Raw genomic sequence first — 13,168 nt, 5'->3', positions numbered from 1 at the left:
TAATTTGCCTGATTATATTGCTTTAAACCAGTTTTTGTTTATATTTTTAACTTTTATTTCATATGTATTATATATATTTTTTTATAATATTCATTTTTTGTTGAGATTCTATGGATTATGTGTGAAATATAGCATAGTTACTCTCACACTAAAGGATGGCTCACCATCGAACAGGTCCTACTATTGACTATGATACTATTTGTAAGATTTCTGGTATGTTACGACAACTCGCTACTCTCGAGTTTGTCAACATTTACTACCAGAATCTGAACAGATGTGACCCAGTTTATTTGTTTGGTGACGAAATTGAATACCTCGTTGTTAACCTCGACCATTCGAACTCTAAAGCTCGACTCCTTCCAATATACCCTCATATATCAAAATTTATTGAAAATAAACATCATCTAAAGTTTAAGTCACATGGCTCCAGCTCGGACCAAAGTTCGGGCAAGGGTGTCTCAAACACCAGCCATAACAACAACAACCCCGTTAAGACTAAGGCTGTTATTGACATAAACAATTATTTAGATGATATTATGTTTGACAAATCGAATTTTCAGCCTGAATCTTCCTCTTATATGGTGGAATCCATTCCAGACTACCCCTATTCTCTTTTTTCTAGCTACGCTAATAATGTGCGTAAATCAGTTCATAATCGTCGTAAACGTCTTGAAATGATTTTACTTATGTTAGGTCACAATCACTCTAAAGTCACTACCCTAACTAACTTTAGCAGATTTGGATGCGACGATTACATATATTACGGAGATTCAGAGTTCCAGAAGGTTTTTATTGATAATCTGGAACCTCACTACGTCCCGTACTTCGACATCTGCATAACGCCGACAAATAGAATGTACGACATGTTGATACTGTACAGGTTAAAGCACAGGAGAATAACAACGTATATTTCGAGGTACGACGAAGGGTTCGAAGAGTCCTTGGAAAAAGATATAGATACTTCAGTGAATGAAACTTTGGTTGATGATTATAGAGGCGTTCCAGTGAGTTCAAGAATAATCGACACGTATAACAACTATCGATTGTTCCCGTTGCTGGCTACACACAATCATAGACTGTGCCAACATCTTTTAGATACCTATACGGAGTCAGGTAAGCCTGCTACTTTAACGGAAGTCGACGAAGATGCCGATACTGAGTTGTTAAAGTATATAATGGGACGAGTATACCTCTACGATCCCAAAACCGATAACTCTGTTTACGACCTGAACGTTAGCAACGAAAGTAGTATTATCAAAGCAATTAACGTGATGAGTGTAAAAAATAACAATGAAGCCAAGGAAAACACGATTGGAGTGGAAAGTGTAGGCGCTCTATGCAGCCTGCAAGTCACCTTTTCATGTTGCAACTTGGAGGAGGCCAGGTACCTCCACGACCAACTTTTGGTTCTAGCGCCAATATTTATATCCTTATCTTCCGCTACAGTCGGATACAACGGAATTCTATCAAACTATGATAACAGATGGGCCATGATGACGTCATTATGGAACGAAGTGCCGAACATGGTATACAGGAGGCGATTTTGGAAATTCTATGAATCTGCGGAAGCTGAGTCTGAAGCAACAGCCGCCGACACCAGCACTGATCAATCAAAGCCGGGCATGAATCACTTTTCCAAGGGAAGATGCTGCACAAGTTCACTGTTTATCTCTAACTCGAAGTTCTGCGTCGATAACTACAAGTATCTCAACGACATCAAGGTCGACTGCGACTTTGACAGCTTCGTGCACATGACTAAAATGGGAGTGGACCCTATTCTGGCGAGATATGTATCCCACAACTTTGTGTATGAACCCTTGACAGTGCCCAAGGAGGACTTTAACGCGGTGAACTGCCAGGATTCAGACGCGCATTATATAATTTTCCACTACACGAATTGGAACTCAGTTAGGTTAAACCATCCTATCCCGCCTCCACCCGTTGACGGTGGCGACTCGAATAAATATAGCCCACCCTCGCATCGAGCTCCTACCACACATAAAACCAATCGCAACAACAATAACGAAGACACAAAATTGTCCACGGCTGACGCAAGTCGAAGTAACGCGTCGAGGACTGCCGGTCCAAGTGAGACCATAGGCATCAAGCCGTGCCGGACGCTTCCATGGCGTGTTGAGTTTAGGCCTATGGATATTCAGTTGACTGACGAGGAGAACTCTATGTTTATTTGTGTCGTAGCTTATCTCGTGAAGGTTTTGTTGCTTAAACGGTTGAATCTGTACATGCCCATTTCACTGGTCGACATTAACACTGAGATATCTTCTAAGATTGAGTCTTGTCACAGGGACCTCTTCTATTTCAGGGAGGACATCACCAGCAACAAACTCAGCATAAAGAAGTTCAGTTTACATGACATTCTCTTTGGACAGGTCGGATTGTTCAGGATTGTGGTTGAGAACCTGGAGAATGAGTTTGTCAGTGGCGACGTTTCTCGGGAGTTCCGCGACCAACTCGTCAAGTACTTCAAACACTTTGAACAACTGACCCTCGGAAACACGCCCACCAACGCCACCAAACTCAGAAGATTCATTCAGACACATCCCACCTACACTGGAGACGGAACCATAACTGACCAGATACTCTACGACATCATACAAAACCTAACAAGCTACTAGACAACATCTCAACAACTAAAATATGATACTTAATATATTTTTCATGTTTGTTCCATACAGTCACTATGTGTGTTGTTGCTGATGTTATCGGGGTCAAATTTCACCATTATTTTTTATATTTGTGTCAATTTTACCTATGTATTATATTTTTTAATTTATTACACTATTTTGTAATAAAGTTATAAGTTTACTTTGTTATTTTATTGCCCTCATTTAGTTTTTACCATTTATCTCAGTTTTTAATCGCATATTTTATCTTTTCGTTCAATTCCTGCTTTCATTTTAACTTATTTTAATTATGTCTGAAAGGAAGGTTTTAAATAAATACATACCCCCGGATTTCGACCCCGACGCTCTCAGGAGGCACAAAAAGCTCCTAAAGGCCGACGGCTTTGGCAAAAAGGAGAGTCCTCTGGCCATTAAGCTAAAGTATGGCGACTCTAAGCTCATGAACATCCGTATGATGTTCCCGTTCACCTTCAGGTGCGAGGCCTGTAGAGACTTCACCTACGTCGGCACCAAGTTTAACTCCCGCGTTCAGAGACTCGACAATGACACTTATTTGGGGATTGTGAAGTGGCGTTTTTTCGGCAAGTGTCCCAACTGTAAGCACGAGATTGTGTTTAAGACTGACCCGAAAAACGGCGATTACACTCTGGAGTCCGGGGGCACCAGGACCTACGATGCCCACAGGGATGAACATTTGGCCTCGGAACAACTGAGCAAGGAACAGGTGAGTGCAACCAGGAGCTATACATACTAGACTTGATGGTTTAACCTATTTATAGCGGCTCTGCTATTTATTGTACAACAATGTAGATAGTGTGTAGTCACTGATTTGTTGCGTAAAGTTTAATCGTTGGTTCAGGAAGAGAAGAATGAGACTCTTGGCACAACTGAGAAGATGGCTGAGAAGGCCGACCACGCCTTTGCTGAGTATGAGCAGCTGGAGAGACTCACTGCCCTCAAGCGGCGTGCTGGCAGGATGCGGGAGCGCGAGAACTTGGCTGAGCTGTCTCTGCAGCGGCTTCAGAAACGGTCACTTGAGTTTGAGGAGGGGAACCAGGAGGAGCTGGACCTGTTTAAGCGGGAGCAGTCTGAGTTGTACAGCAAGTACTGTGAGCCAGCAATGCTATCTGACGATTTAAGCAGTAACGACGGGGACCTGGAATCTGTAGAAGATGATGATGAAACTCCTGATTGTCCCCTCGATGAGGAATCATCGGTCAGCCTCGACAATTCATCAAACAGTGCCCCTGGTCCTAGTTTTACTGGTAACGCCGCCTATACTGACACTAGCACAAAGACCTCTAATACCACTAATAGTAGCAATACTTCTAATAGTGGCAATATCGCTGATAGTAATACCAAGGACAATAGCACTAATACTGCCAGTGGCATTGCCACTAGCAGTGGCAAGCCTAGTGTTGGATCTGACAAGCTCTATTCCACGAAACTTAAGGTCCAGGTTAAACCCAAGAGTAACCCCTTCACTTTCAACGGGTATGAAAGCGATGAGGACGGCCAGTAGGATCGCAATCACCGACATCACCTACACTCGGCCATGTACCATATTCACCTAATATCGTACTCAACTTAATGATTGGCAAATGTCGTAGTCTACTTAATGATTGGCAACTATCGTAGTCTACTGATATACTTGGCAAGAATGGCATTAAAACACGTGCCGAGGCACAAATATTTTACATCAAGTGTACTGTCGAATCAGTGCTTTACTCTGCTGCAGCGCTCGTACTCCCACTGGGTCAGCTTGTATGCGGGGAGGTAAGTGTCCCCGCTCTTCAGGTATGGGTTGGGGAGCGTGTCGTTGACCCTAAAGAAAATTGACTCGGGGAGTGCTTACGTTCCGATCGACGTGTAGCCCTTGTCGTACAGTGAGCAGTACTCGAGCTGGAAGTACAGCAAAAAGTTCCACACGTCTCCGTAGGTCCAGTTGAGTATCGGATTGATTCTGAAGAACTCGAAGTCGTCCGCGTCGCCGGCCTCCAGGGGCTTCAGGTCCCCGCAGCCCTCGTCCATGCTTCTGGAGCCGAGTATGAAGGAGCTGTTCTGGAACAGCTTCACGCCCCTCTCCCACGTGTCCTCCACGACTCTGCAAACAATCGTTTATCGGGGCACTCACCTCAGGTTTAAGCCGTATTTACTAGTTATCGTGTGTATAAAACCAGTTATTTCGTCGAACTCGTTGGCCGAGGGGTCCTTAAAGTACACCGCCTGCAAGTCGTGGCCTAAAGCGTTTCTATTATCTTGTGTGTTGACGCACCCTTGTTCTCAGCTGCAAATTCGTGTGATGCGATTCTGTAAAGATGCAGTGCGACGACGCTATCCTTCCCTCCATTGAACGACAGATACACGTTTGACTGGCCGAATTTACTATATTTAAGTCAATTAAGCTGCTCAGTTTCAATTTATACGATATTCTATCTGTATATGTAACTCTTAGCTAACTTGAAGGAGTTTATTATTATTTTGACTGAATCGCCTATTAGCTGTGATAAATTACTCAAGTTTTCATCTTTATAATATATGCTACATTCGTTTATTAGCTTAGTGTTTGCTATTCGTTGCAATTTTTTAAAATCCTTATTTAAAATGTGGGCGTACTGCAACAAATTGTCATTATTGTATTTATATTTTACTTTTTTATACAAACTTAACCTTTGTGTTAAGTTTTTTATATAATACATTATATATTTAATCTAGTTTTAAGTTAAAAAATGGTGCAGATTCCACGTGTTTTCATTTTATAATTATCATATTTCTTTATAACTTTTTCATTGTTTTAATATTATCATTCTAATCGCACAATGGGTACCAATAGTGGTCAACTAACTGTTTTGGATGATGAATTAAAACGATTAAAGGTATTGGCTAGTTTATTCCCCCAACTACTTTATTTATACTTTCGATTATTAGTTTGTTTTAATTTATTTTAAGGGGATGACCGATAGTCAATATGCAACTGAGGATATGGATACGGACACCAACGAAGATGTTGATAGAAGGTCAATATATGTTGGAAATGTAGGAATTATTCAGCTAAAACCATAGATTTATGCATTAAAATTATTTTTCACACAGTTATACTATATTTTTTAAGCTTGTTTTGATGATCATTTTTATCATAAATAGTTATGTTGTTACTACACCTAACGTTTTCCCTGTTTTCTATCACTAATATACCCTGGGAATAATCTCATGAATTTTATTTGCACTTTTGGAAATTATATTGCCACTAACCATTTTATTTCCTAGGTTGATTATTCCACGAAACCACAAGAGCTCCAAGAATTTTTTAAATCTTCTGGTCAAATAAACAGAATTACAATAATGGTGGATAAATGGACTGGACACCCCAAAGGGTATTTATAAAATATTTCATTAGTATTTAAATGAAATTATAAAAAATTGTTAACTTGACCTTAGGTACGCCTACGTCGAGTTCTCCAGTGAGGATGCTGTGGGAAACGCTGTTATGTTAAACGATTCGCTTTTTAAAGAAAGGATTATTAAGGTATAATTTTTTACACTTATATTTAACCCTTAGGTTATTCCAAAAAGGAAAAATATACCTGGTTTTAACAGGCGAAGGCCTATGGGCCGAGGGAGATCACGTGGATTCCGGGGTTATCGAAGGTACCCATCGCTATTTATTTATTAACTTAACTGGCGGATATAAAATCTTATTCAGGGGTGGTAGATTCTATTCACATCGTGGGTTTCACAGAGATAATTACTCAAAGCCGTACTGATTTAAGCATATTTTTAAAAAATATCTAATTTCTTTTTATTAATATATGTGCACACTTTTATTTATTTACACCTGGTTAATTTTCGTGGTCCTACAGTATTTAAAAGGGAGTTAATCTAAGGAGCCTCCTAAGTTACACACACCCCATGACCGACATGAGTTAAGATCCATAAATATCAACCACATTATTTATTTTAGTTGTTCAGCACACATTCTTGTTAGATTGTCAAGCTTCTACCAAATACACATCAGGTTAGATTCCACTTTAGACAAAAAGTATCATATTGTCATCCATCTAATTTTTCTTGAGTTTCCCTTAACAGAAAATTCAAGAAGATTCTCACACTTTTACTCAACTATTAAAAAATTATCACTCTCTGGATTCTAGACTTCACGTTTAAGTTAGTACCCAGGGATATCAATCAATATCACGTATAGGCACTTGTGAGCCTAATTTTCACAACATTCAAAAGGAATTAAATTACTTGTCTAAAAATCGGTACACTACTGCTTAAATAACATCATTTCACAACTGGAGCAAAGGAGTGCTACATGCGTATATATTATGTTTTGCGGAATTGTATGGTAAAAGTAACCGTTTTTTCCGTTTAACTCAATCTTGTTTTTCTAAGGGCTGAGAACAACCCACCCTTGAAAAGTGAAATACACACAGGAGTATACACACTGACTCTATATCGGAATGATGAGTCATAAGCGTCGCAAATTAGGGGATTCCTCCTCGTTGGCCTGTGTGGTCAGGGTGCCAGAAGATCAAATTAAAAACTTGAGCGAGAGGAATATAAAAATTCCCTCCCTTCCCCCGTGTCTTAACGGGGCTAAACTGTTTTGCAAGTCCTCTAAGGATTTCGAGGCCGTCGAGAAACTTAGACAACGCTATCAGAAACGTGTTCCAAACAGGACTGATGTGTCAAAGAAAAGACCCCGGAAGGAGCCTTCGGGCGACTTTTGGTCTAGAGTTGACTCAGGGGAAATTGACATAGGCAGCGAGTTGGAGAAGAAAAAAATAAGGGCCATTCCAGTGTTCTCGCCCGTCAATATGAAAATCAAAAATTACGAAATCATAACTTGGAGTGTTTCTGAGTATTCATACAAGACTACTCCCTACGGCGAAGTTTATTACTCCCCCAGATTCCAGGACGACAAGTACATCTATCGCTACGTGATGCTGTCCAAGGGCGTCAAGGAGGAGGCTTACCGTATTCTGAAGCGTTCGAAGACTTTTCTTTTGACGGAGCATCAGATTCTTCGCGAACTGAACATCGACTTATCTCTCGGCTGGGAGCACTTTATGCTTTACAAGAACAGGCTCGACGAACTAATTCTGCGCAGAAGACTGTAAAATCTCGCTTATATTCTTTAAAATTCCACCGTTCACCTTAAATGCTTTAACTTACTCAATTATTACTTGTGCTTAATCTTGTTGTATGTGTAAAATGGTGGATTTCTTAGTAGTCTGTGCTTCTCTTAGTTATTTACTATTTTTTGTACTTGAGCTTCATGTAAATTATTCTATTCATACGTTGATGTTATTTATCACGAATACTTGATTTTATGGTTGTTATTGACCCATTTGCTGTGGTGTGTAAATTGGTTAAGGGTTTAATCAAATACTAAATGGCATAAAACTGCTTAAATCGGCTAATTTCAATGTTTAAGAGTGCCAATGATCTCATTAGGCTCATCGGGGGCAACAGGAGAAGGAGCTTATACGTTTTTAACCTCGACGGACTTGATATCTTGAGGCAGTTGAGATTCGAGGAGTTTCTCTACAGAAACGCAACACCCATTGCCCACAATTGCTCATTTTTCCTCGTAAACGGCTCACACATTGACCGTAAGTCACATATGCATCATTTATATCATGCACATACCTCATATTAACCTTAATTTAGGGTCAGTTGTTTTAGGCCTCTCTGGGAATCCCAGTGACTTCATCAAAAACTTCAAATTCTGCAAGGACCGTGGTATCAAGCTCATCAAGCGCTTCAGCGGAGGCGGCACTGTGCTAATCGACGAAAACACCGTCACTTCTAGCTTCATAGCCACGCACTCTTTTGCGCCCTCACTCATGGCCAACCAAATATGCAAATGGACTTTCGACAATGTTTATAGGACCTTCAGCATGTTCAAGGCCAATTTTGCGCTGGTCGACGGGGATTTCGTAGTGAGGATGCCGAACACTGGTTGCTCTCACAGTCTAACTTCTGGACTACACACTCCTCATAGTCTAACCATCAATGACTCCAGTGACACATCTCTAGATATCACCAACTCCATTAATGCCACTACTAACTACGGTAACACTGCCGTAACTAGTGATTCTACCACTATTAACGCTGTAAATAGTGAAACGACAACTATTAACGACGATAACAGTGACACTAATACTTCGTTTGATGTTAAAAGTCGCCACAATAAACTTAAGGATGGTGGCGATGACCATGTTTACTTTAAGGTCGGTGGAAACGCCCAGGCCTTCAGCAAGCACTCCTTCGTTCATCACACCTGCTTCGTCTGGGAGGTCTCTCCTCTTATCGAAAAGGTGCTTCTTATTCCTAGGAGGATGCCTAAATATCGCAGAAACAGGGACCATGGCCTTTTTTTACAGAGTGTGTCTCAGTGTCTGAGTGATAACTCTTCCACCAGGGCCGACTTTTCAAAAAACTTGAGGGAGTCCATTAACTTTAACGCTGTCTACACTTTCTCATTCAAGTATCGGCCACTTGCTAAGGTCGATAACTTTGAACTCAACGACGCGTTCTTCGACGACTGTGTTAACTCTCTCACTAAGCCAAACACTAGTCAACTAACTTTTTAGCACTGATTCGACAGTACACTTGATGTAAAATATTTGTGCCTCGGCACGTGTTTTAATGCCATTCTTGGCAAGTATATCAGTAGACTACGATAGTTGCCAATCATTAAGTAGACTACGATAGTTGCCAATCATTAAGTAGACTACGATAGTTGCCGAGTATTAAGTTGAGTACGATAGTTGCCAATCATTAAGTAGACTACGACATTTGCCAATCATTAAGTTGAGTACGATATTAGGTGAATATGGTACATGGCCGAGTGTAGGTGATGTCGGTGATTGCGATCCTACCATAGCTCCTCGATGAACAAATTACTGCTCTTCAGCTTCTCCAAGTCGAAGGCGCTTATGTAATTCTTTAGAATTAGCTTAATTTCGTTGCCCATTCTTCTACTCCTAAATTACCTTCAGTTAAACATCCTTTTAGAGTAGCTCACCCGCATATACAAATCGTTCCTCCGCGGTCTAACACTCCTCTTATCAACTCCAGGTTATTCTTAACTAACTCTTGGACGTATATTTTATCCTAAACAGGTTATGCATGTTTTCGTGTTGCGCGTACCTGTTCTCTCGAGAACGCGTACAGTATCCTGACGTTCTCCTGTTGACTCAGCTGTTCAAGCTCTTCTTTGTACAACACGTGGTTCGTTGTTCTGAACCCTAGCATCATCGTAACCTCGTTGCTACTAGAGCTAGCACTACTGGTACTTTTATCGCTACTAGTCATACTACTGGCACCAGTGTTATTGCAGGTGTTTTTAAGTGAATGCCATATTCCTCTGAAGGCTGCAATCCCTATTTATCACTGTTATCCCCTGTCGGTTACGTACCTGTCCCGTTTGCGATTAGTAGCATTGGCGCATTCATGTTTACACTGGCAAACAACGATGTTCTCACGAACAACTTAATCTTTTGTCCTTCTTTCATTTCACATAAATACCTGCTACAGTTTCCTTTGTATATTCTTCTTTTTATCAACTCGTTATATGCGATAGACTCATTAAACAACTCTGCACATTATGATATTACCAATCATATCCATTCACTTACATCCGTGTTCATAACTAATACTTACAGTTGTAACTACCTAATGATCATACCTCTTTTGACGTTTACGTTGTAAAAGGTCTTTAGTGAATGCAAATTATACTCTATTAACTTGACTGTCACTGTCAACTCACCAGTCTACTCACCGTATTAATCCATATAGTTACAAGTACCATAACTATCCAGTAAACCATCTGTCATTCTCCACACACACACACACACACATAACTCTGTAGTTTTCTATTTAACTTTCCACGTATATCTATCTTATTATCCTTCTATTTATTTTTACCTTAGGCCTAGATGATATTGTGTACGGCTTTGGCTTCTGCTTCGGCACCAGCTGCAGGAATCCGCTTAGGTTAAACTTAACGTTTGGGAAGAACAGCATCATGAACTCGTGCAATGTCATCTTCACTTCCTCTCTTATTTGCTTCATGATCTTTTCATTCCTCACTAGCTTCGTTATCCTTTCAACGTCCTTCTTATCCTTTAAAAAGCAGCAGAACTTCATGATTTCATCGTCGGACGGTAAACTCGTCAAGTCACAATACAATTCCAGAGAGTCCTGTTTATATTTATTACTCACTCGTCATTATTAGTATCACGCAATACCAGCAATTACTATTTACCCATATCTTACGTGCAACATTATTATCTTCTTAACTATAAACTTACCTTAATGGTGGTTGGTATTGGAAACGGTGGTGAAAATGTCACTTTCTCTCTCACATTTCCATATCTTGGCACAAATGTTATCTCCTTACTCAAATCTACACATCATTCGTCAATTCCTTTACTCCCACCTTCCTCTGTCAAATTAAGTCTTTCCATAAAAAACTCAACCTAATAATAGTTCTGGATACTTCCCATACAAACTAATAGACATACTACACTGGCGTAGATAGTTACAGTAGAATAGATTTGGGTTAGCACATAATTACATTGGTACATAATTACATTCGTACATTCTCATATTAATACATAGTTACATTAGTGTAAGTGTGTATAAATACATATTTAATTGTGTGTAAATTTTATCTATCTATGCGACTACTGCCTTTTTACGTAGTTTAAACTCTTACGATGTGCCTTGGATTGCGGTATAACAGATATGCCGTGTCCGATACGCTGTACTCCCCGTCATAATCAAACACCTATAACCTCGCGTTAGCCTTCTGTGTAAGCAATAACTACCACTTGCTATTTTTTCTTTAACCGTTAGTCACACTCCTGTTAACATTAATCATACTTACTATGTGATGTACTGACTGGTCTGCGTTTGGTATCAGATTTACGTTTTCCTTCACCTTCACCTCCACGCCCTGGTACTGCTGTTTACATATTATGTCATTCGGCACGGGCTCGAAGTTACTTTCCAGTGATATGTTCACGAATCTCAACTCCAAGTCGCCTAATTTAAACGTTTAACCATGCTACTAGTAACCCATCAACTAATGCCTACTTTTGACTAATGTAGTGGCAACCTTTCAACTTATTGCTCTGATATTTATTTACCTACTCCTATTACTTGCTACTTAAACATGTAGTCGCGTGACTATTCTCTTACACAAGTATCTCCATGACTTGAAGTAGTCATGCTCCTTCAGGCTCTTTAAGTTCAGACTCGCGTACTCTATGTTGTACAGCCTGCATAGCCCCTTGAACAGCTGATCCAGCCACCTTTCAAACTCTCTGCCCACTCCGTTTAACTCGTCGCACAGGTATCTAATAAGTGTGTCAATTTTTCCGCACAGTATGCCGAGTAGCTAGAGTGGCCATGTGCGTACGCATATTGGCTACGTTAACCCGGTGTGCAGCATATATTCGCCGATGCGTGCTAACTACAGTAGCTAAACGTGTTCAACTACCATGTGGTCTACGGCACGTACATTGGTGTAAACTCCTCTGCTCCCAGCTCCTTTAGCGACTTCTGCATGTTTTTCGCTGCCTCGTTGTAGTACTCGTAGTCCGAACTCCCCAGTCCAAAGACGCAGTACTTCAAGTTGTCTAGCCTAACTTCATTCCTCACCAGCCTCCTTATCTGCAGTCAATATTAAATTCAACTCCACTATTGCTTCTATTGCCTGGCTCTATAATTTGTTCTGGCACTACGACTGCCATTTATGTATGGTACTTACACACAAATTCTATTATGGTAGCATATATTGTACTTTCTAACTATCGCTAGTATACTTTTGTTAATTTTTCTTTTTTATTTTTTCACTTACGTATTTAACGAATCTTCCTGTATCGTCTGGAAATAAGCCATCGTAGTGTGTTGCGACTAAAAATACTATCACGGCATCCTCTCGCGTGAAGTCCTCCTCCACGTAGTCCTAATCACTCATTTATTCACATAGTTTTCATTTTTAAGCCTAATCTTACATATACGCTCTCTTACTTGCAAATTTGCTGGCGATTCTTCGCATATGTTTGTTACTTTCAGCAGTTTCTGTGCCAATGTTCTCGAATACCTCTCTGCCGTTCCCGTTTGACTTGCATAGTATATTTTACACTTTTTTAACGGCTTTTTATCTCCACTTTTCACCGATTCTTCCTTTTTTTCCTCTACTTATTTTATTATAGTTTTTTATCTTTTATTTATCTTCTCTATTCTATTTTACTTTTTTTCATCTTACCTGGTTCCTTTTTATTATTTTTTTCTTCTTTTTTTCTTTTTTTTTCTTTTTCCTTTTTGTTTTTATCTTTATTGTATAGATAGTGTGCTATTATTGTACAGAATCCTAGTCCTAGGTTTATCAAACCTCCTGCTAGTTCCACATTCATATATATATTACCTATTTTATCTTTTTTACTTTTTACCTAATTTTTTCATTAGTCACTTTTTTTATTTATTTTTTATCTACTGATTTT

At 39.8% G+C, this 13,168-nt stretch overlaps 7 protein-coding genes across 7 annotated transcripts; 5 read left to right on the top strand and 2 right to left on the bottom strand.

The window, feature by feature from the left end:
* Nucleotides 1-155: 155 nt before the first annotated feature.
* On the top strand, nt 156-2,636 carry TOT_030000778 (uncharacterized protein; the record flags this gene model as incomplete). Its single annotated transcript, XM_009693522.1, has 1 exon — nt 156-2,636. The coding sequence occupies one exon, from the start codon at nt 156-158 to the stop codon at nt 2,634-2,636; it is 2,481 nt and encodes an 826-aa protein (XP_009691817.1).
* Nucleotides 2,637-2,934: 298 nt separating this feature from the next.
* TOT_030000777 (uncharacterized protein) lies at nt 2,935-4,167 on the top strand (the record flags this gene model as incomplete). Its single annotated transcript, XM_009693521.1, has 2 exons — nt 2,935-3,369; nt 3,505-4,167. The coding sequence occupies 2 exons, from the start codon at nt 2,935-2,937 to the stop codon at nt 4,165-4,167; spliced, it is 1,098 nt and encodes a 365-aa protein (XP_009691816.1).
* A 194-nt stretch (nt 4,168-4,361) lies between these two features.
* Nucleotides 4,362-5,344, bottom strand: TOT_030000776 (uncharacterized protein; the record flags this gene model as incomplete). The annotated part of the gene is made up of 5 exons (XM_009693520.1): nt 4,362-4,470; nt 4,501-4,749; nt 4,780-4,885; nt 4,921-5,030; nt 5,106-5,344. 5 exons carry the CDS (start codon nt 5,342-5,344, stop codon nt 4,362-4,364), a joined length of 813 nt encoding a protein of 270 aa, XP_009691815.1.
* A 120-nt stretch (nt 5,345-5,464) lies between these two features.
* On the top strand, nt 5,465-6,318 carry TOT_030000775 (predicted protein; the record flags this gene model as incomplete). Its single annotated transcript, XM_009693519.1, has 5 exons — nt 5,465-5,521; nt 5,595-5,681; nt 5,913-6,019; nt 6,084-6,171; nt 6,205-6,318. 5 exons carry the CDS (start codon nt 5,465-5,467, stop codon nt 6,316-6,318), a joined length of 453 nt encoding a protein of 150 aa, XP_009691814.1.
* A 793-nt stretch (nt 6,319-7,111) lies between these two features.
* Nucleotides 7,112-7,768, top strand: TOT_030000774 (uncharacterized protein; the record flags this gene model as incomplete). The annotated part of the gene is made up of 1 exon (XM_009693518.1): nt 7,112-7,768. One exon carries the CDS (start codon nt 7,112-7,114, stop codon nt 7,766-7,768), a length of 657 nt encoding a protein of 218 aa, XP_009691813.1.
* Nucleotides 7,769-8,076: 308 nt separating this feature from the next.
* On the top strand, nt 8,077-9,247 carry TOT_030000773 (conserved hypothetical protein; the record flags this gene model as incomplete). Its single annotated transcript, XM_009693517.1, has 3 exons — nt 8,077-8,263; nt 8,322-8,737; nt 8,885-9,247. The coding sequence occupies 3 exons, from the start codon at nt 8,077-8,079 to the stop codon at nt 9,245-9,247; spliced, it is 966 nt and encodes a 321-aa protein (XP_009691812.1).
* Nucleotides 9,248-9,677: 430 nt separating this feature from the next.
* TOT_030000772 (cytochrome reductase) lies at nt 9,678-13,081 on the bottom strand (the record flags this gene model as incomplete). Its single annotated transcript, XM_009693516.1, has 14 exons — nt 9,678-9,770; nt 9,807-10,039; nt 10,075-10,254; nt 10,345-10,429; nt 10,584-10,859; nt 10,970-11,064; nt 11,138-11,186; nt 11,377-11,448; nt 11,548-11,705; nt 11,862-12,019; nt 12,184-12,335; nt 12,523-12,630; nt 12,696-12,829; nt 13,033-13,081. 14 exons carry the CDS (start codon nt 13,079-13,081, stop codon nt 9,678-9,680), a joined length of 1,842 nt encoding a protein of 613 aa, XP_009691811.1.
* Nucleotides 13,082-13,168: the final 87 nt, after the last annotated feature.

This window comes from Theileria orientalis, chromosome 3, assembly GCF_000740895.1.
Source record: "Theileria orientalis strain Shintoku DNA, chromosome 3, complete genome".
NCBI lineage: Eukaryota > Apicomplexa > Aconoidasida > Piroplasmida > Theileriidae > Theileria > Theileria orientalis.
Note: the sequence above shows the minus strand (reverse complement) of the source record. Positions and strands in the feature narration are given on the sequence as shown.